The sequence below is a fragment of the Dermacentor albipictus genome, chromosome 1 (genome assembly GCF_038994185.2).
Source record: "Dermacentor albipictus isolate Rhodes 1998 colony chromosome 1, USDA_Dalb.pri_finalv2, whole genome shotgun sequence".
Taxonomy (NCBI): domain Eukaryota; kingdom Metazoa; phylum Arthropoda; class Arachnida; order Ixodida; family Ixodidae; genus Dermacentor; species Dermacentor albipictus.
The window spans coordinates 494,147,053-494,170,841 of NC_091821.1; the positions used below are offsets into that span (position 1 = coordinate 494,147,053).

The 23,789-nt window shown below is 48.5% G+C and overlaps 1 protein-coding gene across 2 annotated transcripts in view; it reads right to left on the reverse strand.

Annotated features, from left to right (window-relative positions):
• Nucleotides 1–23,789, reverse strand: part of LOC135913222 (male-specific lethal 1 homolog) — a 113,386-nt gene that overhangs the window by 71,970 nt on the left and 17,627 nt on the right. The window contains exon 1 of one of the 2 annotated variants that reach the window (XM_065445837.2): nucleotides 268–491. The exons of the other annotated variant lie outside the window; for it this stretch is intronic. Within the exon in view, the coding sequence (XP_065301909.1) occupies nucleotides 268–366 (99 nt within the window). The 5' untranslated portion in view covers nucleotides 367–491. Of the gene's footprint in view, nucleotides 1–267; nucleotides 492–23,789 lie in introns of those variants that run through there. 2 annotated transcript variants of the gene reach the window in all.

The window sequence follows — 23,789 nt, forward strand, 5'->3', positions numbered from 1 at the left end:
GAGGCACGTAGTAGCGGGGGACTCGGCAAATTTATGCCACCTGGAGTTCAACGTGCACCCAAATCTAGGCCTCACGCGGGTGTTCTCGCATTTCGGCCCCATCGAAATGCGGCCGCCGCCGCCGCCGTCCGGATTCGATCCCGCGACCTCGTGCTTAGCAGCCCAACGCCACAGCCACTGAGCAACCACGGCGGGTATCGCGCAATGCTACCACCGGGACGCGCACGTCCTGCTACTCCGTCCATCCCTGTACGCGCGCGCACTCACACATGGCGGCAGGGACGGCGTGCCGTCCAACGGCGGCTGCCCCGAGCCCAGGGTCGCGTATATCACACTCGGGGGGTCGCTGTACGTTGGCGATGGCATCGCTGCTTGGTTTTGAAATAACGCGCTCGAAAGGGAGACCCCAGTGGCACGTGCACCCAGCTGGCGCCACTGCGTGCCGCCCCTTCCGTACGTGCGTGCGTTTGCCAATGGATGGACAGGTATTTAATCGCCGTCCAGTTTTGTCAGAGCGCTCGCTGACACGTGTTGTCCCGTGCGTTTGGCCATGCGCGGTCATGCCGTACCGACTGAAACGCCAACGTGCGCACGACGCAGTGACTTGCACGTGTTCTGTTCTCGCCGCAGTCGAGCAACTGCCACCAAGGAAGACTTATGAAACGCGATACTTGCACGTAACGATGTTGGTGTAATTAAACGCCGGCAATTCAGTTGCATCTTTTCTGGTTCTCTACTGATCGACCATGTTTTTCATTTCTAACTCGTGACGCTTCCTGTAATTCACTTACCTTTTTCTAAGCCAAGCTAATGCAACCAGTTACCTAAATGACGAGACAAGCTGTAACGGGCGATGCAACTTAATTTTCCACATTTGAATTTGGCGGGAACCACAGCAGCGGAATGCCCGTGCAACAGCGTCGTGGGTGCGCATGTTCAGACGGGCGCACAGTTCTCGTTTCCACCTATTGTTTAAAGGGGCCCCGAAGCACTTTCTATGAACTGGAGAAATGCATTCCAAGTTAAAATAGGCCATTTCAGAAATACTTTGCCGCAAAAACTAGTTCAATGCGTTCCGCAGAAGCGGAGCTTCTTCAATGCCTTGCACTGCGAAGGCTACGGCGGAGCTGGACCCTCAACGCCCTGCCTGCTGAGCGTCACCGTGGCGCGCAGTTCAAATTTGACCTTCGACGTTAAAGGGCCCCTCACAGGTCTGGCCATTTTGAGCTGACAAGCGCAGAGCATACGACGCGCGCCAACGATCGTGTCTTGAAATTATTGCACCGCTACACGCCGCGGAAAGATCCGACATTTCAAACCGAACGCCGTTTTCCCTTCTCCTGGCGGCCGCCGCGCTCCAAGGCGGAGGATGACGTACACCTGCTAGTGCGCCTACGTACACGTGAACGTACAAGGGGTTCCAGCAAGTACGGACGCGAGCACAGGTAAGAAGAAACGGACAAGACACCGCTGGACTTACAACTTACAGTCCTGGACTTACAGTTGTAAGTCCAGCGTTGTCCTGTTCGTTTCTTCTTACCTGTGCTCGCGTCCGTACTTGCTGGAACCCTTTATACGTTCACCATGCACCAACTGGCCCAGCAAACCACCCTACGTACGCGTGTTTGCTGTGACGTCGCTCGTGCTGACACGTGATTTCGAGAATTACTTTACGCGAGATCTGTTATTTCTGTAATATGTTGCTTGAACAGACAACTTAAAGCTTAGATAAATAATAAAACACACCAACCGAATGTCTACATGTTTTTGTTTTACTTCGAACCACAGCAAGATAGATGTACTTCCTCTTCGTCTGCTTGTTCCGAAGTAGTGCAGTCGCGCGCGCAGACACCAAAACTATGTCATTTTCTACCGTGTTCCAGCGCGCGATCATGCTCTGTGATCAGCTTGTGTCTGCCTCAGTATTCGCGTAGCCCTGACCTATACCACTAGCCAGGTGTCCTCGTGCACAGCGCGCAAAATCGTGCGCTGCGCGAAACGAAACAATCGCAACAGCTCGCGAGCGATGCCGTCAGCGGAAGTGCGCCGCGCCCCCAAAAAAGCGAGGAGAAAAAGAATGAAGGCGGGGCCCGTTACGTATTGTCACGCGATCCTCGAGGTCCGGTATGGGAGAACGCGGGAACGAATTTGACTTGCGGAGGCTAGACGGGGCAAGTGAGAGAGTGTCTCGCTTGGCAGTGGAGCTCCCCTCCTAAAATCACGCTTCACGGCACTGAAATGCTATTACAATCAGCCGATTTGAAAAATTTTTGCGGCAGAACGCTCCCCATGGAGGACACGTAAACTTCCACCGTATAACCAAAATTTGCTATTAGGCCTGGTGATAGGCCGTTTACCGTAGACGCCACTGTTCCAGATTTTGGCGCCTACGACGTGCCAAGCGTAAAGCCAAACGGGGTTGTCCTCAGCCAACCGCAGTGCGCTCAGCCAGCGGGCTCCTCGCGACAACCCGCTGCGACCGCGGTATCTACGCTACGTAGCAGACCGCAGCCACATGCAACTATATACAGCAGCGTTTGCATTGCGCACGGCAGGGCTTGAGTGCGTGCTCGAACTCGTATGCCCGTCTGGCAGTGCTACATGGTGCAGACCGGCTTTGTCCATCAATAGCATTGATCGACAGAAGCCAAATCCAACTTACGCATTTTGAAGCGCTGTCAATTTAAGTCTGCCAAAGCATCCGGCCAGGAGCGGTCAGGGGTGAGCGCGCGCGTGGTCTCCCCTTAAGTTTCGCGTGGTTCGAGGTGGAGTGCCGAAAACCAGTCGAAATTCGCGAGAGCCGACGGCTGTGACATCAATAAGCAGGGGTTTCCGGAGTTTAATCTGTACGCGGGTGGCCTGGGCCGAGCGTGCAGCAGACGATAGTGGGCTTCTTCCGAAACTACGTCGTTATTATTGAAATTCCAAAGCTGATTCCCGCTTGCTTTAACCTGTTTATTAAACGTCGTCAATAAACATGCGCATAAACAGTTAGGAAGAAGCGCACTGATCCAAACACCCTTCTTGATTGATGTCAGCTATTGGTCAACAGCAGCCGCGTATGGGAATCTTCCACATTGTGAAATAAAGGGTACGTTCGATTGGCCTGCACCACCCGAACCAATTCACGAGGTGCTGCACCCTGGCATTCGTTTCAGTGGTGCAGCAATGGCGACTGCTGAACCGCGACGTTCGTTTCAAAAGGTGCAGGGCTGGTTCGTGGTTCTGCTCCACCCACTCGACTGTCGGTGTCGACTTGGCGCAGGCGTACAGGTGCGAAGCAGCGGCGCAGCAGAGGGCGCGAGCGCCGTTAAAACCCCGCTTACGCACGTCTGATGTGTCTATACGCAAGTGTGGTGTGTATTTACGCACCCCAGAAGCCGATCATACCCGCAGTTCAGGAGCTCTCAAACTTATAACCTGACATAACATAACGCCTGCACCGGGTGTGCATCTTTGCATTCGTTTGGAGCGTCTCACTAGGCCTGCACCTCAGGAATCGAGCTGCACAATTTCTGAGCTTGTTGTACAATTAGGAAACCACCCAGCGACTGTATTTCTTTCTTTTTATTGATTTTGCCCAAAACTGTACGCAAATAAAGAATACTAAAATATTTGTGTCAATACGAAAAATCATAAGCGAGCGCTAAACGTCTGGCTTCTTACGATAAAATCATAAAGGTTGGCATGTAATATCGATACAAAAGAAAAAAATAAGCCTCGTACTTCTACGGCGCAAAGCACGACACATTCATTGCACAAAAGGCGCAGGAGATCGGAGCCCACATTTATCAGCAAACGAGCGCAGTGACGCGTTGCCGCCACCGACGGCCACAGCGCTTCACGCGCGCTCGGAGTTCCCTTACTACACCAACCGGAGTTCCCCTGAAGCACAGCGCTCACCACGAGTTACAAAAAGTGCTTTGCTTCGAGAAGTTGAACCCTCCAATACGATTCGAGCATTTTTTGGCCTCACCCAGCCTACTAAAAAAGCTACGTACAGGTCCGCGGCCTCAAAAGTTCGAGTTAACGCCAAACTGACGGCAGCGCCAATTCGGCGTCACGATGCGGAGAAGTGGTGGACTGCGTTCGGTCGGCCTCCGAGTGGGCGCCCGATCTCGGAGGACGTGGGTCCGCACGCCTACTCGTTTGGCCACCGCAGCGGCACTCAGTGAAAGCCCGCAGTCCGTTGATTCTGCTGCAGCGAAGTGGCGATGACTTGGCAGACGCTCTAGCTTCCGAGCGAACGCACTTTTTCCGAATAAACTGTAGCCATCGGCCGTCCAATAAAAATAGCCAAAAAGAAAGAAAAATAACAGAGAGGATAGCGGAGAGGATGGAATATAGAACTGTTTACATTTGTGCAAGAGTAGGAAAGAGTTATCCATAGTTAGGCCAGTGTAAAATAACTTCAAGGCTAGTTCGTAGCTTCTAGTTGATTTAACGTTAATTCGCACATTATTCCACAATGCAGCCTTATGAAAATACATGTCCTCCTCGGCAATGAAACAGCAGCTCCTTGGTCATGAGCAGTTAAAGGTGGCTTCCCCGCACAAGGGAGCCTCGAGTGGAGAAGCGCGCTTCTGTAATTTCTTTCGTTATGCGCAGGGAAGAGCCTCGGGTTCACGTTACCTCACATCTTGAGCGGAAGGGATATGCATCGATCACACGTGGCGTACTTTCGATCGCGATCGAGCCCGTTCGGGATCGAATTTGTCCGTCGCGACTGGCCCCTCTGAGCAAGCTGCGGAAGGGAGTCAATCACTGTCGACAAATTCGATTCCGATCAGGCTCGATAACGACCGAAAGTGCTCCACGCGACTGAGCGAGTGTGATCAGTGTTACCACGAGTGTCACGTGCAACGTGTGTGTGTGTGTGAGTGCCGCGCGCGCTGACAACGATCGCAAAGCCCGGCAGTTTTGCAAGGGATTCGCAGGCATCACGTAGGCCAATTCGAAGCCAAAGACTGGGAACCTGTAAAACAATCCGGACGTCGTTCAAGGAAAAGCCAAGTATGCTTGGGAAAAATACATTTTATGTAGCGCGTATTGAGCATCGGAAAGCTGCATCGGGAGTTTCTCATGCTGTTCGAAGGGGAAGAGTCCAACATACACGAAGGCTTCTGCAAGTTTGCGCACGGCGAAAACGACACAGCGATAGTAAAGAATTTTCCCCGCTTCGCGCTTTTTCACAAGAACTTCTCTTTCAGAAAACGCAGCATCGTATACCAACACGACAAGTGACAAAGCGTTAAAGCGACATCTGGGCCAAATCAGTAGGAAACAGGTCGGCGCGCTTCGCTGTTTTCTCGCTGGAAACATAAACACCCGAGAATCGAATTGTGCGGCGCGTTAAGAGAGATATGCCGTAGAAGATTAGCCTCTGCTAAGAGTGAGCGTCTTTTTGCATTACGCCGCCATCGAATTGCAGCCTCGGCGTCCCGGAACCGAGCCCGCAAGCACACAGAAATCCACAGACGCTGAGCCATTGCGACGGGTACGAAACCTTCAAATAACAGATCAAATTCGATTCGGTCCGGTCCTCCAACTGAACGGTTTCACCTCGAAAATTCGAATATTGTTTGCACACCTTTCGAATAGTTTACGTCGTCGACTGTGCACGATTAAGCATGAAATCGAAGCGACAAACTTTCATCGCCTTCCAAAACAGACACAACGTGTTAGAGCAGGCAGTGTCTCTCAGATAGACAGCCTTCTCCGGCTATAAACACGATCACTGGCAATAAGATGATATTATAGACATGGCATATTTGGCAGTTGGTATTGTTTACTGCTACACATAACTCCGGCACCTGTACCCCTCATCGGATTAAATATGGATGCGTTTCATTGCAAGTTGCTCGATGCGATAACGGCACCGTCTGCCGCGATCATTCCAACTCTAGAAAAATGACTTTTCTTCCCCGCTCTGCCACCGCCGCAGACGACAACCACGTCTGGTTTGGTCACAAAGGTCTATACCGGGGTTTCTACCAAGTTGACATTTTCAAATTCTTCTAGTTTTCCCGTTTTTCCCTGAGCGACACAGAACTTGACAGGCTGACACCACGTAACCTGATGCCGTCACTCTCAAGCGAGCATCTAAAAAAAATTAATCCAGTTTGATAAGTAAAGAGTAGTGTTTATTTTATTCAAAACAGAAAACTGAAGGGAGGGGTGAAGTAAAATGCACAGCAAATAAAATATCTTCGAAAAAGAAAAACGATAAAGCCCATATATTCAGACACGTATAAAAAGAGATGCATACGGAAACAAATATTTTCGAAAATTAGCTATTTCTATCACTTGACATCAAGATCATTGGTATTAGGTCCCAACTTTGTCACAAGTGACATTTTCTCAGCAGCTGGAAAGTCAACCTCAACTATCCTCCCGTACTCCAAGCCCACACACAATGCCTCCGTTTTGTGTTTCACTGCTTTCATGCGTTTATTTTGGTTTGTATGAGGGTCACCTACATCTTTGCGTCAGCTAACACTGCTTTTTGAGCTCAAGCTCCTTCAAAGAAGAGGCGGCACAGTTCCTTTCCCGATTTATATATTCTTCAGTGTAACGGTCATTTCTGTTCTTGTCCTCCTTCTGCTGCGTGTTTGCCGCACGGACCGTTTGAAGAATCCTCTTGGTCAGTAATACAGTTAACGTCCGATTTTTCGGACTCCCTAGGGATCACGAAAACGTCCGAAAAATCGAATCGGGCAGTCTGAAAAAAATGAATGCATGTCTCTTACTGCTCTTAAGGGCTCAAATCGTCACAGGCACGTCCTAAAAAGCTTTGAAAGCCTGCCAGTACACTTATTAGGCATATCGGTGCTCGTACTGTGACAGGCGAGGGCGGGTGCACGCGTGTATGGTTACAGAATACGTACTGTGTCCCGTGACAATCACCCCTTCCACGCTTGTTACGCTACACCGCAATACTTCACGTACGCTTCACCGCGTAACATTCCTGTGCTGAGGCGAAGCTGCCATTCGGAAACGGGCATTATGCAACGCACCATGCTTTCTGAGCTTCGAAGCCAATCGCGAGGATAACAGAGGCGGAGTCGGTGCCATTACTGATAACGACAAATTCTTTCAATGAAAATCACGGCACTGAACGGCAAGAACCTTAATAGCGAACGTCGAAGCATCTAAGCCTAGCACTGCCGCGGTGGTGGCTACGGTGCCAGCGGATCTGCGTGCGAGAGCGCCGGTTCGAGGCAGCGAGGCAATCAAAATGGCGGTGTTGGCATTCATTAATGCCGTTTCGGACCTGCGGTCGCGGCAGAAAGTACGGAAAATCGGACAGCGAAGGGTTCTTGCTTCTGAAATTACAGGCGTTCTTATACATTGACTCTATGCATGGGGTACGTGGTGGCGCCGCGAAGCCTTCCGCATTATCAGGCATTTCAAAAAAATCGGGCGTCCGGAAAATCGGTCGCTGACTGTACACTGGCAACTGCGCACCAGCCGACCACACGGCGTCAAAGACAATTCGTTACGATTCATTTCTTTTACTCGAGCCAGCAGTAGGGCGACTACCGTTCCCTTTTAATAAAATGACAGCTAATTTTCCCTGATTGAAGCACAAGTTCCCCGAGTTTTTCCCGAGTTTTTCCAGACTTCATTATCCCCAAGAATTCTCGATTTCCCCGGTTGGTACACACCCTGTAATACGCATAAATTAATTGGCCCACAACGCTACGTTTATTAACTTTGTATGGTAATGCGTGACCGCGTGTGCTCAAGGAGCCCTGAGTTTGCGAACAATCTGCTTAGATGTTCCCAGTTGCAACAAAGTATGCTTTGTAATGTGCAGTGTTGTGATCGAAACTTTACATTCTGCATAATACCAGGATGCGAAAATTTTTGGTGATAAGGCTGCACAGTATTTGCAAGCTATTCGAAAAATATTCCATAATCACTTGATTCGATTCGCTTCTGGCACAATTTGATTCGTACTCCCGACTCGGTCTCAAAGTCTGCTATTCGTATACCACTCATAGCTATTTAAAAAAAAAAACAGGACAGCCTGTTGATAAATAATGCATGGTTTTTAACTTTAACCAACCAGAAAAACGACGCGGTGATTAACGGGACATAAAAAAAGATGGTCGAATCGGTTAAGAGCGAGGAACATCAATTTTTTGGACTTTTGGAATATCCAAATACTACGTTCCCAAAGGCTGTGACGCAGTGCCGCCACCAGTTACCCCACGTTTCAACGCACAACTGCCAATGAGCTGCCCGTATCCATTCCTTCGTGTGATGTGCACAGTGGCTGAATGTACGGCCGTTCACAAACGCAAGACATACGTATACACTTAGGACTACAGAAAATAGAGCTGGTTGGTAGGTATTCATCGAGGAAACAAGGTAAGGCACGAACACACGGACACAAAAGATGAGAACGAGACATCAGCGGCGTTTGCGCTGTCTGGTTTTTTTGCCTCGTGTCCGCGTCTTCCCGCCTTACCTCCTTTCACAATGCGCAGACTGTTGTTGCGTTTATGTTCACAAGAAGACAGAACTTTCTGGACTGTCCGCGCACTTTCTGCGCTTTGCAAATACTGGAACACCGGATACGTGGACGTCACCTGACAACGATGACGCTTGCTAATGACATCTCTCTTAAACCTGAGTGGCGACGGATGTCACCTAGCCTGTGCGAACGACTTACGCGTTGCCACATCGTAATCTAGCATTACGCCTATACGTCTGCAACATCTAGTAAAGTTGCCTATGACGATCCATCCCCGATATCTTGCGTGCTTTTAAAGGGACACTAAAGGCAAACACTAAGCCTAGCTTAGTTACCGCGAACAGAGCCTTAATAATCGAAAAATTGAGGTAAATGCAGGACATTCAAGCACTTGCCCGATGACGAAAGCACTCCTCAGTTAAATTCTGTCACTACTGATCAACTACTCGTTCCAAAAAACATCTTCGTGTTGCGTTATCAGATGAAATAAAATGCTACTTGTCCAGTTCTATGTCATCTTTAGAAAAAAAAAAAGAACTCATTGAAATCGCCGTTGACAACGACGTGGACGGTCGAAAGGTTTCGTTTTTGCTCGACTCTGCGCAGCCCACGCTTTCGTGTTTCAGTAGCTTCGTCATCGCGTAGTGCTGCGCTGATTTTGCTGGCTCGCGAAACTCGCACAAACTGCAAGTAGCAAAGAACTCGACTTCCATTTGATGTCGCGGGATGCCCGAACGGTACAAGCCACTTGACCAAAAAGCAGCTGCAGCCGCGAATCCTCCGCTCTGTGTTGACTCGGTACCGCCGTCTGTCGGGCACCGTTTTACTTATCGACGAGCAAAGGGCGGTGATGGCGTATGCAACGTAACCACTCCCCTGTTTGGGTGGCGGGAGACTTGAATTTTAAAAAAAAGGCATTCGGACACTTCGGATGCAATTTTCTCGTAAACCAAGTCTTTTCTTGGCACGAAACAAGTGTTGCGAGGTTTCGGGGATGGTGTTTAAACAGTCCACGTGGACTCACTATTAGCCTGTAGTGTCCCTTTTTTAAAGCGAAGCTTTCTTTGTCTCTTCTTTCGGCTTTTCCACTGCTGCTGCCGCCTTGCACGCCGCGTGGGAGGCCGGGGGGGGAGGGGGGGGGGGTGGGGAGGTGTTAACGGCTCACGGTAGGGGTGCGGGAGAGGAGACAGGCGACGTCAACGGCGTTTCGGTAGAGGGGGGCCCCAATGCCCACTGGACGTCGCAATCAGGCGTGATCCCTCGAAAAACCATTGCAGGAGCTGCCGCGCTTGGCCCCGTGTTTTTTTTTTTTTGCAATATGGCCTTTCCGTTTTCTTCCGTTTTCTGTTTCTACCTTTTTTTTCTGTAGTTTCATTACCACTTGCTGCTGACGGATGTTCAGTCATTTTATGGGGGGGGGTATCCGATATAGTTTATTCTCTTATGGGAGTAACCTTCCCTCGTGACTGCACCTTTCGTGATGTTTAAAACAGTTCAATGCTGGGAGGTCGGTTGGAATAGATCGTACAAGTAGAGATAAGCACGCTGCGTGAAAGATGTGGCGAGGCATCCGGCACTGCGCTTTTTTTTTTTCATTCTTGCCTTAAAGCGGAATGATACTTCGCGAAGCGATCGCTCCCACTACCTGCACGCAAAAAGCGCCACACACCCTAGCAGCTCAACACATCCGAACACCCACTCAACTAGTTCACGCAGCCACGCCCAGAGAGCACGACTCAACCAGAGAGCAGCTGTAGCTGTTCGATAAATTAAGAGCAATCCGCTCGCGCACACGAGACCCTCTGTCTACACATACTTACGCGGCTGGCGAAGCTGTGCACAAATGTTATTGATAATAGTAAATTGATGAAGAAATGTCACTTCGCTCACAGTACTGATGACAAATTTGTAAATTTACCGCAGGCGGACCATTACAAAACTAAAATTCTGTAGCAAAAATAGAAATTTTCAGTTCTTTGTTTTCTTTTTTAGGATTTTTTTTTTTCACAGTGTGGCTAAACCGCCGTACTTGTAGCTCCCGTAGGCTTTAGTGCCACAGATACCTCTAGTAATCTTTGTAGGAAATTCTACACGTAAGACGCGCCGGTACGGATCTCGGGGCCGCGCGCCGATATGCCTTTGGAATGCCCAACGCTGTGTGCCTGGCGTAACGGAAACTTATGCACGTGTGCCGCACTCTTATAGCGTACGTGTGGCTCAAGTAGCCTCCCTCAAGGGGACCCGAAACAATTTTCACGTTTTTGTAGAAGCGTGCGAAGTCGTTAGGTAGATCCCTCCGATCACTGAGTGACACATGTAAGCGCTCCGCGTAAAGCACGTAATTTATTATAAGGTGTTAAAAGTATCCATTGCTACCCATCGCCGCGGCGCCACTCCCTTCAGTTTTCCACCACGGCGTCACAATCTACGCAGCTGGCACACGTGACGTCAGTTGGGCGAGCTATCCGATTGGTTACTCAGGTTGCGCCATCGATAATTTTTCCAACTTAATGGCGAACAAATGTTGTTCGGAATGGTTAGTTCATTTGTTTCTGTAAAAAAAGTAACAAAAGGAAAACACAACAGGAATTATCAGCCACACTCGAGCTCTTTCGGCACACTACAGGTGTCGTCTGCTTGTGCTACAACGTACTCCGTGTTGGCCCGAGCTGAGCGGTCAGTGTTGGTCACGAGGTTTATTTTCGCGGGCACCGTGAATCGCCCTTGTAGAGTTGTGGGCTGCAAATCTGGCGATGGGCGAAATGTCAAGCTGCGGCATCGTGTCTCTCTGCAAGGCAAAGATGCGAGCATGCCGGCCTCCGATCGGCTCCAGCGTTATACGCGCTTGCGGCCGCCACTTGAAGGGCCCCATCAGCAGGCCCCATGGCAAATTTTGGTTATTCGGTGGAAGTCGTTGCGTGTCCTCAAGGGAGCTTTCTGCCGCAAAAAAGTTTTCAAATCGGCTCACTAATAGACGAGATAGAAATATTTCAGTGCCGCGAACGCAGGATTTCAGCAGGCGGGCTCCACTGCCAAGCAAGACGCTCTCTCCGCTCGCACCGTTTAGCCTACGCAAGCGAAATTTCTTCCCTGCGTTCTCCCATACCGGACCTCGAGAATCACGTGATGCATACGTCACAAGCCCCGCCCTCATTTCATTTTTGTATTTTCTCCTCGCTTTTTTTTTCTTTTTTGCGGCGCTGCAAACTTACACTGACGACGTTCCGCGCGAGCTGTTGTGTTTCGTTTCGCGCAGCGCACGGTTTTCCGCGCTATGCACAAGGACACATGACTAGCGGTATAATTCAGTGCTACACGAATACCGAGGCAGAACAAGCGGATCGAAGAGCATGATCACGCGCTGGAACACGGTAGAAAATAGCATAGTTTCGGTAATTGCGCACGTGACCGCACGACCTTGAGTGGGAACAAGCAGACGAAGCGGACGTACATCTCTCTTGCTTCTGTGCGAAGTAAAACAAGAAACACGCAGACATTCCGTTTGTGTGTTTTATTATTCCTCTAAACTTCACTTCGTCAATTCAAGCAACAGATCGCAGACATAACAAATGTTGTCTTGAATAATTCTCGAAGTCGCGTGTCACCACGAGCGACGTCACACTGCGGACACGACTACGCATGCGCAGGGCAAGGCTGCGTCACCATCCGGCTTGAAACGCGGCGGCCGCGAGGAGAAGGAAAAACGACTGAACTTCGTGCGATGACCGCGGCGAAGTGAGCGGCATCAGCTTAACAGTGCGTCGGCATCTTTGGCACGCGCAAAGGAAGCGCCGTCGTCTCCGGTCAGCGATAGGCTCGACGCACACTTGAGAGCGCTGCAATACGATGGCGCACGAGCGCGGTCACGTGGTTTTATTTCATATGCGGCGGGTTTTCTTTAAACGCCGAAAAAGATCGCCACACAGCGTGTACGTTGCCGCAAAAAAAAAAATGGATCGGTCGTTTGTGAACCCCCTCTGCAACACAGCGGAACGCACCTGGCCCTAAAGTGAATATTCAATATTTTGGATAATTCATCTTACTTAATTCGTCTTAATCGAACAGAATATTAAAAAATACTCCAAGGTGCGCCACATGACGGCAAACCATGTGTCGTTGGTTTCACTCGGCTGCGGTTAAGCACTTTTTTTTTAAAATCCTTGGTACAAGTTACGTGAAACACCCTGTATAGTTGAAGGGTTCGAAAACTTTTTGCGGCATGAGATTCGTGACACGACGTCCTTTAATAGCGAGGCCATTATTTGATTAATCAAAAAAAGTGTTTCAGGGCCCCTTTAAGTTATACGGCAGGGTGTTGTCAACGTAAAGGGACAAAGTGAAAAGCAAATAAAAGAAGGACGTGCCCCGGGCGTGGGGCATCGGATTCCTCGCGCGAACTACGATCACGTGTGCATCGGCGAAAGCGATGCTTTTGAAAGCCGGCAAAAGGAAACGAACGTGAAAAATAATAAAAACAAATGTAATTCCAACTACACCCGCTGAACAAGTAACGAAATACGAGATCGGCGGGTGTCAGACTTCTGCTATCGCCGGAGAAACGGATGATAGGGCGAGACATAGCAACCACATAACGTCGACGGCGACAGCAACGGCGGAGTCAATCGGAAAGCGACGATAACCTCCTGCCCGCGTGCTCACACTCGAGCTGTCTGATAAAAGTTTTGTCCGTTGGTGGCACTTTGGTTAGCAAACGAGGTTCCCTTGAAGAGCCAGAATCTTTTCTACCATTTTTTAACCACAGCTTTATATGCGCCCCTTTAATGCGAATTTATTTCCCGGCCAGATTAGATGCGCGGTCCAGTTAAGGATAACAACTGTCTCGAAATGACGTAGAGAAGTCGACCGTCGAAGCACGTCGGCTGGCCGTCCAGTTGCGACGAGTCAGCGGCTGCACGCGACTATACTTTGCCCGGACGACAATGCGTATCAGTATCCAGCGTACAGAACTGGATTCACACCTTCGGAGTCGCCGAGCCTTCGCGTGGGCAATTCCTTTCCGGAATTAAGGCCTACGTCCACCGGGCACGAGGGGACGCATGCTCAGACGCGGTGTGTGACAGGACGGGCCAACTGGCCAGCCATACGCGGTCGCCTCGGATCGTGTTTGGGCTCGCATTTCTTGCCCGTATACGCCCCCTTGGAAACAAAATCGAAATTGGTTCGTTGAAGAGCTATCATAAATTATTCACGGAGCCCCGAGGTTTGCCAGTATTTATCCTATATACACGGATCAGACTTTCGAGGTGGAGAAACTTGGTTTAACGCAGAAAAATAAGAAGAAGAAAATGAAAAGTCGCAAATGCTTTCGCTGAAACTAGACTGCCGAGGCACGCGTACAACGGCCTTGTTTTTATAGAGCGCCAAAGCGAGTGCAGGAGGGCGAAACCAGAAGCGTTGGAAACCCGGCCGCAGCTCTGTCTACACTGTAAAATAATTTACAGCCTTAAAAGTGAAAAAGGCTGTAAATGTGTCTATAACTCACACCTGTAGGGTGTGATTTGAGCAACACCTCAAGATGTGAGCTATAGACACATTTACGCCCTTTTTCACGTTTAAGGGTGTAAATTATGTTACAAAGCAGACGGCTACTGTGGGTATACGTCACTAAAGCGAGCGCCTATATACTTAACGGATGTGACCAATACACGACAAGACAACTTCGGCTACAGACTCGATCAAGTTCGCATTTCGAAACCGAAAGGGTGGGAGGCACGATTACGACAGCTTGGTGTCTGTGTGTCAAAAAAAGGAAGAAGGCGTTAAGCTGCCTAGCGCCCTCATAAATTAGCTTACCTATTCTGACGGCCAAAGAGTGCTAGTCCCGTCTGAACGATTGACGCCGAGCGCGACACCCAGCCCTTGAGGCAGTGTTGTCCTTCTTATGGTAATCAACCCACATGTAGCGTTTCTCGGCATTTTCCCTACTTGGTAGGGCATTCCGGCCCCTACGGCCTGGTATTTTCTAGAGTTTTAGAAACTAGCTCCGCGAACCTTTACGGAAAATCGCAAAATCTTACCACTCGTACTCGCTCAAACTAAGGCTACTGTATGCTCAAAACAATGAACGTTCTCGTTTTAGCTATTATAAATTTTGCAAGAAGTTCGCAAGCACTTTACTGCCAAAATGTAGGCAGGCAAGCACAGGGTCGCGACCACCGAGTTCGATACCAATTGTTTCATCAGAGAGTTGCCGTCGCGATTAAGGACGGCAGTCCTCTGGAATGCTCCTTCACGAAATCAAACTCTCAGCACCAGCAACCGCTCCTCGTTTGGAGACCAGAACACTGTTGCCGAAACTATATTAAAGCACTACGGTCGCTTGTTGCGTAATTCAGGAAGCGTCGAACGAAACGGCATAAGACCGAGTTATTACTCTACACCAGCGACGAGAACGCCACTGGAGAACAAATACAACCGCGTCGTTTTGACCGCGACAGAAACGTATGTCCACGCAAGGAAACAAAACTATCCCTCTCTGCGGCTAACACCATCAAAAATGCCAGAAAACAAGATGCAAAAAAAGAGGGGCGGTGGAAATAAACTTGGAGCCGTCACTAATGGCGGTGAAAGAGGGCAGGAAAGTAAGAATTACAAAGGAAACGCATCAGCCGGTTAAAAAACGGCGCTTTCTGGCGCGTGTTCCTTCCTCCGCCGGCAGTCTTCGTTTTCTGCGCCATTTTATACCGCCAGATGTCGCGCTGAAATCATGGTTGACCGGCGCCGCACGCTTCAGCTCGGAGCTGTAAGCCCGTGCGTATGCCTTCGCGATAAAACCGGTCTTCGCTGTGACACATGGGCGTTGTAGACACTACATAGCCAAGGTCCATCGAAAAGAAGTATACACAGAGGCACTGGCTCCCTTTTAGCAAAGCGTCATCGGCTACTTCAGCTTTTGTGATCTCGTAATAACGTGAAATAAAGCACGCTTTAGGAAATAAAAAAAAACTAACAGCGACTTATTGAGTCGCATGCTTTGTTACGATAAATATCATCATCAGCAGCAGCACCAGCCTATTCTATGCCCACTACAGGACAAAGGCCTCTTCCCTGCGATCTCCAATTACCCCTGTCCTGCGCCAACCGATACCATCTAGCGCCCGCGAATTTCCTCATTTCATCGCCCCACCAAGTTTTCTGCCGTCCTCGACTGCACTTGCCTTCTCTTGGTATCACAAGTATAAAAGTAATCGCATAATTTGCGTCAACTTTATCAAAACATTATGTCAGATGGTAGTGCAGTGTTTGATAGTCTATCTAAAGTTGAGTCGGTTGCACGAGCAACACCCAACGTAACTTCCGCAAGACCCGATTCATAGGCAAACACAAATGGGTGTTTTTGTACAAAAAAAAGGCTCTATACGAATAAGAAAATGTATACCTTTCCCAAATGTTTGTTATTTCGGTCATTAATTTCTTTGTTATTCGTTGTTAACGTTTCTCTTCATTTGAAACCAAGTATTTCACTATTTCGACGAGATATCAGTGCGCGGGGTCAAACGCTGGGTCAAGGCGAAGGCCGTGTATTGAGTCATGTATATAGGAGGATTTTCAGAAAATGTATAGGGTGTTTCAGAAAAAAGTTGTTGGCAGCACCGCCTTGAATGACCCTCAGGAAAACTGGAGGCGTCCACTACGCATACACCGCAGCCTGTCTGTCTCTCTCTCTTCCTCCCCTTGAATTATTTTCCCGGGTTCATTTTCTTTTGGATTTTTTTTATTTATTTCCGCTCCTGCACAGCAAAAATTAAGTATTATCGTGTGAAAGCTCGCGTCACTGAACATTACCACTGGGCAACTTCATAAATCAGGCCGGGCGATTTCAAATAAAGGCGCCGCCGTATCGGGGGCAAAAAAAACAAAAAACAATCTTAGAACTGGAGCAACGCGTCATTATTTATTGGTCTGCGGCCGCTGAACCGGCGTCTACCTATAAGGCCCCGCGCTTCGCTCCCTTTGGTAGGAACCCTCCGTGTCAGGCGTGGTGGTGAAGCATAGGCAAAAGAAGTACTACTGCTGAAGTGAAAGGGGGAAATGATATAATAATGCACATTCTTTTAAAAAGAAAAAGAAAAGGAACGTTTAAGCTCGCATTCCAATGACTGACCACTCAAACCCGAGCGCGGTGCAGTGACCGCTACACCGAGAAATACTTTCTTTTTTGCGTAACACGGGGAGCAGAACTTTAAGCAAAACAAGAAAAACAAAACGCTACAGAAATTTAAGGCTACCGAAAACGCACACAAGAAGTCAGGCAAGCACGTGCGAGAGTTCAAATAAAGCCGTCTAGTCCGGCGCTGCTCCTTCCGCAGCGTGCACACTACGAATGCAGGCAGCAGATTCCCGGAAAACCCACCGTGCGATTCGCTGTCGTTCAACGTGCCTGTCGGACATTCTACTGCGCCAAATGCTATGTAGGCCAAGTAGCATGAACACGTCATACGGTGGGTCACACGTCTCTCTAATAGGCAGGAAACGAATTGCGTACAGTGTCACACCTAAATCATTTTTAAGTGTTCTGTGGAGAAAGTCTCCGAAGAACGCGGCATTCCCTATAATCTGCAAAACAGTCATCAATCATTTCGGCATGTGGACGCAAGCGGAATTTTGTCGACCACGGCCTGAAACAGCCCTTTTTCTAACCACGTTGTGACGTGGTTGTAACGTATGTTGAATTCCAATGGCACATCGCGAGCGCTCGGCCGGGTCACCAACGGAGCGCGTCCTTCCGACTGAGATCGCTCTGGTCAGATCTGCGATTGGAATGCGTGCGCTCCCGAGGGGGCGCTTGGTAGAGGGATATCAGGTGAGAGGGCGTTAGACTAGAGGTGGATCGAGACGTACAAAAACGAAGTTCACAATAGGGGGTCCCAAAACTTGCTTATGGGAATTCATCGTGGGTTTTTTTTCTTCTTTCTTTCTTTCTTTTTTAACCTATAGATAGGACATTGAACAGTATAATAGCAAGAGCTTGGTAGCGCAACCCACCGCCCCGTTCCAAAGGGGATGCTCATAACATCTATCTATCCATCGGGTAGGCGTCATCAGCACCATCATCTAGATCGTCCCGGCATTCTGTGCGTTTGTTTTTCTAATTGCAAATTACTACGGTATTCTCCATTAACTCTTATCCCCAATTCTCTCCAATCCAGGTCTCTGAATACCTCCTGCAAACACGCTGTGAATAGCATTGGAGAGATCGTATCTCCCTGCCTGACGCCTTTCTTTATTGGGATTTGGTTGCTTTCTTTATGCAGGACTACGGTGGCTGTGGAGCCGCTATAGATATCTTTCAGTATTTTTACATAGGGCTCGTCTACACGCTGATTCCGTAATGCCTCCATGACTGCTGAGGTTTCGACAGAATCAAACGCTTTCTCGTAATCAATGAAAGCTATATATAAGTGTTGGTAATTTTCCGCACATTTCTCTATCACCTGATTGATAGTGTGAATATGGTCTATTGTTGAGTAGCCTTTACGGAATCCTGCCTGGTACTTTGGTTGACGGAAGTCTAAGGTGTCCCTGATTATATTTGCGATTACCTTAGTAAATACTTTCTAGGCAACGGACTGTAAGCTGATCGGTCTATAATTTTTCAAGTCTTTGGCGTCCCCTTTCTTATGGATTAAGATTATGTTGGCGTTCTTCCTAGATTCCGGTACGCTTGAGGTCATGAGGCATTGCGTGTACAGGGTGACCACTTTTTCTAGAACAATCTGCCCACCATCTTTCAACAAATCTGCCGTTACCTGATCCTCCCAAGCTGCCTTCCCCCTTTGCATGGCTCCCAAGGCTTTCTTTACTTTTGCGGCGTTACTTGTGGGATTCCAAATTCATCTAGACTATTCCCTATTCCATTATCGTCGTGGGTGCCACTGGTACAGTATAAATCGCTATAGAACTCCTCAGCCACTTGAACTACCTCATCCATATTAGTAATAATGCCGGCTTTGTCTCTTAACGCATACGTCTGATTCTTGCCTATTCCTAGTTTCTTCTTCACTGCTTTTAGGCTTCCTCCGCTCCTGAGAGCATGCTCAATTCTATCCCAGGGTGTCTACCAAGTTGACATTTCCAAATTCCCTGAGTTTTCCAGGTTTTCCCTGAGTGCCTTTGCAAAATTCGCTGAGTGATGCAGAACAATGTTCTATGTCAAGACGGGCTGAAACCATGGGCCCTATAACGTAAAACTATTCCAATATGTTTCTATTCCAATTTCCTGACGTCAAACTTGCGTAACCACCGACGCAAGCACCGGGCGGTCACCCATAGGGTTGTCTGAACAGACCAATCAAACGCTCTCCTCGTTCATAGGAGGTCCCTTTTGTTTGCTTGAAAAACGAATAACATTGCTTACACTGAGCGGCTTGTTGTATCTAATTGGCTGACAAGAGGCGAGGAGAACGCTCAAGTGGAGAGGGATTCACTAGGGCAGAGCCAGTGCACTGAAAACCGATAACCGCATGAAGAGGGTGGTGCCGGCGTCTGCGATTGGTCGGCTTTCCCTTACTTAGCTTGTGGTGGATGGTCGAAAATCGCGGCGGCATGCAACGGAAGCTCAAGAATGACGCTAAAATTGACCCTCAGCAAAGAAGAGTTGGCAGAATGAGGTAGTAAACGTGTCCAAAGTGCTTAAAAACGTTACACGGTCACGCAAGAAGTTTTATTATACGCAAATACACCCATGCTCTCCGGCAGGTGCGAGTAGCCAGCGTCTCAGCGATCGGCAGCAGCTATCTTTTATTCCTTTCGGAACGGGGCAGCCTGCGGCTATTCCGAAAAAAATTCAGTTTTGTTCGGCATATTAATGCATCTTTATCGCGTACACGTCACTTTGACGCGGTGAGTTCGTGAGGTTTTGTGATGTCGCGTGACAGGCAGGTGAAGTGGGTGCAGCCCGAAAACATTTCACCAATAGCCGAGGGCTAATGGCGAAAAGGGGTCGAATCAGAAATAGCTGTTTTTCTTTTTTCTGTCAAATTATGCATAATCAGTGTGCACGCATCATATCAGATGGGGAGGTATTGCGGTTTTTGTAACGTCGCGTGACAGACAGGTGAAATGGGGGGGTGGTCGAAAAAAGTTTTTGACCAATCGCGGAGGGCTGATAGCAGAATTGGAATAGAAAAGTTTGGAATAGTTTTACGTTATAGCGCCCCATATCGCCCGATGCTGTCACTCTCTAGTAAGCATATCGAGTCGGTCATTCTCAAATACGAATAAAAAAGAGATGCATACAGAAGCAAATATTTTCAAATATAAGCTATTTCTATCAATTGATAGCAAGCTCAGCGGTATGAGGCCCGAACTTTGTTACAATTCAGATTCTCTCTCAACAGCTCGTAAGTCAACCTCAACTGTCCTGACATACTCTCAGCCCACGCACGACAACTCAGTGTTGTGTTTCACTGCTTTAAAGAGTTTGTTTTGGTTTGGATGAGAGACACCTGGATCTCGGCATCAGCCAACACTTCGTTTCTTGAGCACAAGCTCCTTCAAAACGGCGGCAGCACGCTTCCTTTCCCATTCATTCCCCAATGCGTAGGTCGTTTCTGTTCTTGTCCTCCTTCCGCCACTCGTTCGCCGCACGGACCATTTGAAGCATCTTCTTGGTCAGTTGCACAGTCCACGTCGGATTTTTCTAACTCCTTAGGGGCCGCGAAAACGTCGAAATATCGGCCAGTTGGAAAAAAAATGCATGTCACTTACAGGGTGTCTACCAAATTGACATTTCCAAATTCTCTGAGTTTTCCAGGTTTTCCCCGAGTGGCTTCGTAAAATTCCCTGAGTGACAGAGAACTTTTTTTTATTTCAAGACGGACTGACACCATCTCACCCGATGCTGTCACTCTCTAGTAAGTATCTTAAAAACAAAGAAAAACGATCTAATCCAGTTTTAATACGAAGGAGTAGTCTAAAGAAAACAGAAGGGAGGGGTTAGATAAATGTATAGCAAATAAACTACCTTCGAAAGAAAAAAGGTAAAATCCATTGCGAATTGACTTGAACATGCTAAGATACGAATAAAAAGGAGAAGCGTGTCGAAGCAAATGTTTTCAATATGAGCTATTTCTATCAATTGACAGCAAGCTCATTCGTATAAGGCCAGAACTTTCCCGCAAGTAATATTCCATCTCACAACAGCTTTTAAGTAAACCTCAACTGTTCTCACATACTCTGAGCCCGCGCACAATGCCCGAGTTTTGCGTTTCACTGCGTTACAGAGTTTATTTTGTTTGCACGAGGGGCACCTGCATCTCGGCGTCAGCCAGCACTATTTTTTTTTTGTGTGTGTGTGTGAGCTCAAGCTCATTCAAAGAAGCAGTGGCACGCTTCCTTTCCCGTTCATTGTTCAATGCCTAGGACCTTCCTCTTCCTGTCTTCCTTCTGCCGTGCGTTCGCTCCACAGACCATTTGAAGCATCCTCTTCGTCAGTTGTACAGTCAACGTCCGATTTCTCAGACTCCCTAGGGGCCACGAAAACGCCCGAAAAATAGGGCAGTTCGAAAAAATGAATGCATGTATTTTACTTCCCTAAAGAGGCCCTCACCAGGCCCCATAACAAATTTTGGTCATAAGCTGGAAGTTGTTACGTGTGCTCTAGGGAGCGTTCTGCCACAAAAAAAAAAATCGGCTTATTAATAGCCGAGATAGAAATATTTTAGTGCCGCTAACCCATGATTTCAGAAGGTGAGCTCCACTACCAAGCAAGACACTCTCTGCACTCGCTCCGTCTAACCTCCGCAAGCGAAATTCCTTCCCTGCGTTCTCCCACACCGGACCTCGAGAATCGCGTGACACATACGACACGGGCCCCGCCTTCATTTCTTTCCTCCTCGTTTTTCTTTTCTTTCTTTCTTTTTTTTTTGTGTGTGTGTGACGCTGCGCACCTGCGCTGACGGCGTAGCTCGCGAGCTGGTGTGATTGTCTTGTTTCGCGCAGCGCACGATTATGCGCACTGGGTACGCGGACACCCGACTAGCTGTGTAAGTCAGTGCTACCTCCGTACACGAGTACTGAGGCAGACACAAGCGGATCACAGAGCATGAGCCCGCGCTTTCGGTGTCTGCGCGGGCGATTGCGCGACGTGGCAACAAGGAGATGAAACGGAAGTGCATCTCTCTTGCTGCAGTGCGAAGTAAAACAAAACCATTTTGACATTCGGTTTGTGCGTTTTATTATTTCATCAAGCTTTAATTCGTCTATTCAAGCAACATATTACACAAATAACACATGTTGCCTTGAATAATTCTTGCAGTCACGTGTCCCCACGAGCGACTTCACAGTGCAAACTACTGTATATGTAGGCGCACTCGCACGTGTACGTCATCCTCCGGCTTGGAGCGCGGCGGCCGCGAGAACGGAAAACGGCGTTCGGTTTGAAATTTCAGGTCCTTTCGCGGTGCGTAGCCATGTAACACTTTGCAAATACGACTGTTATCACACAACGCATGCTCTGCGCTTGTCGCTCAAAAATGGCCAGACCCGGTGAGGGGCCCTTTTGGACTCAAATCGCCACAGGCACATCCGAAAAAGCTCTGAATGCCTGCCAGTATACTTATTAGGCATATTGGTGCTCGTAATGTTACAGGAGATGGCGTGTGCACGCGTGCATAATTAGTACATACGGTGTCCCGTGACAACTGCCCTTTCCAGCACTCCCTATGCTTTAGTAGGATATTGATGAGGGCTAGTTGGCTCATATTTAGAACTGAGGTTAGACAGCGCGAATAAAACAAAGACACGAGGAAACAAATACCACAGACAGCGCTTGTATGTGGTATTTGTTTCCTCGTGTCCTCGTTTTATTCGCGCTGTTTAACCTCAGTTCTCTTTATGCTTCCCCGCGCAGCACTACTGTACTAAGGCGAAGCTCACTTTCGGGAACCGGCATTATGAAACGCGTCGTGCTTTACAAGCTTCGAAGACAATTCCGAGGATCACAAAGGCGGATTCGATGATACTGGTGACAGCGGCGAATTGTTTTAATGAAAAACACGGCATCGAACAGCAAGAAACTTGGTAGCGAACGTCGAAGCAGCTAGGCCTAGCGTTGCCGCCGTGGTGGCTACTGCTGCTAGCGGATCTGCATGCGAGAGCGCGGGTTCGAGACAGCGGTGGTGTCTTTGATTAATGTGATTTCGGATCTGCGGTCACGGCGAAAAGTCCGGAAAGTCGGACGGCGAATGGTTCTAGCGTCCGGAATTTCAGATGTTCTTATGCACTGACACTATGGGATAGGTGACGGTGCCACGAAGCTGTCCGAATTACCGGGCGTCCAGAAAGCCGGTCGTTGACTGTACAGTGGCAACTCCTCCAGCCGACGACACGGTGTCAATGTAGATTTTTCACGATTCTTCTCTGTTATCCGAGCCAGCAATACGGCGACTCTCGTTCTCTTTCAAAAAAAATTACACCCAATTTTTCCTGATACAAGCACAAATTCCCAGTGTTTTCCCTGAGTATTTCCAGACTATTCAAAATCCCTGAGAATTCCCGGTTTTCCCGGTTATCCCGGTTGGTAGACACCCTGTATCTATACTATACTCCCTTATGTCAGCTATCTTACGCTTGTTAATTAACTTGGTAAATTATGCCAGTTCTAATCTAGCTGCAGAGTTAGAGGCTTTCATACATTGGCGTTCCTTGATCAGATCTTTCGTCTCCTGCGATAGCTTACTGGTATCCTAACGGATTTACCACCGACTTCTATTGCACACTCCTTAATGATGCCCATAAGACTGTCGTTCATTGCTTCAACACTAAGGTCCCCTTCCGGAGTTAAAGCCGAGTACTTGTTCTGTAGCTTGATGCGGAATTCCTCTAGTTTCCCTCTTACCGCTAACTCATTGATCGGCTTCTTATGTACCAGTTTCTTCCGTTCCCTCCTCAAGTCTAGGCTAATTCGAGATCTTACCATCTAATGGTCACTGCAGCGCACCTTGCCGAGCAGGTCCACATCTTGTATGATGTCAGGGTTAGCGCAGAGTATCAGGTATATTTCATTTCTAGTCTCGCCATTCGGGCTCCTGCAAATCCACTTTCGGTTATCCCGCTTGCGGAAGAAGGTAAGCATTATCCGCAAATTATTCCGTTCTGCAAACTCTACTAATAACTTTCCCCTGCTATTCCTATAACACATGCCATATTCCCCCATTGACTTGTCTCCAGCCTGCTTCTTGCCTACCCTAGCATTGAAGTCGCCCATCAGTATAGTGTAATTTGTTTTTACTTTACCCATCACCGATTCCACGCATAGAGTTTCTCACTATAACACCTAGAGGGT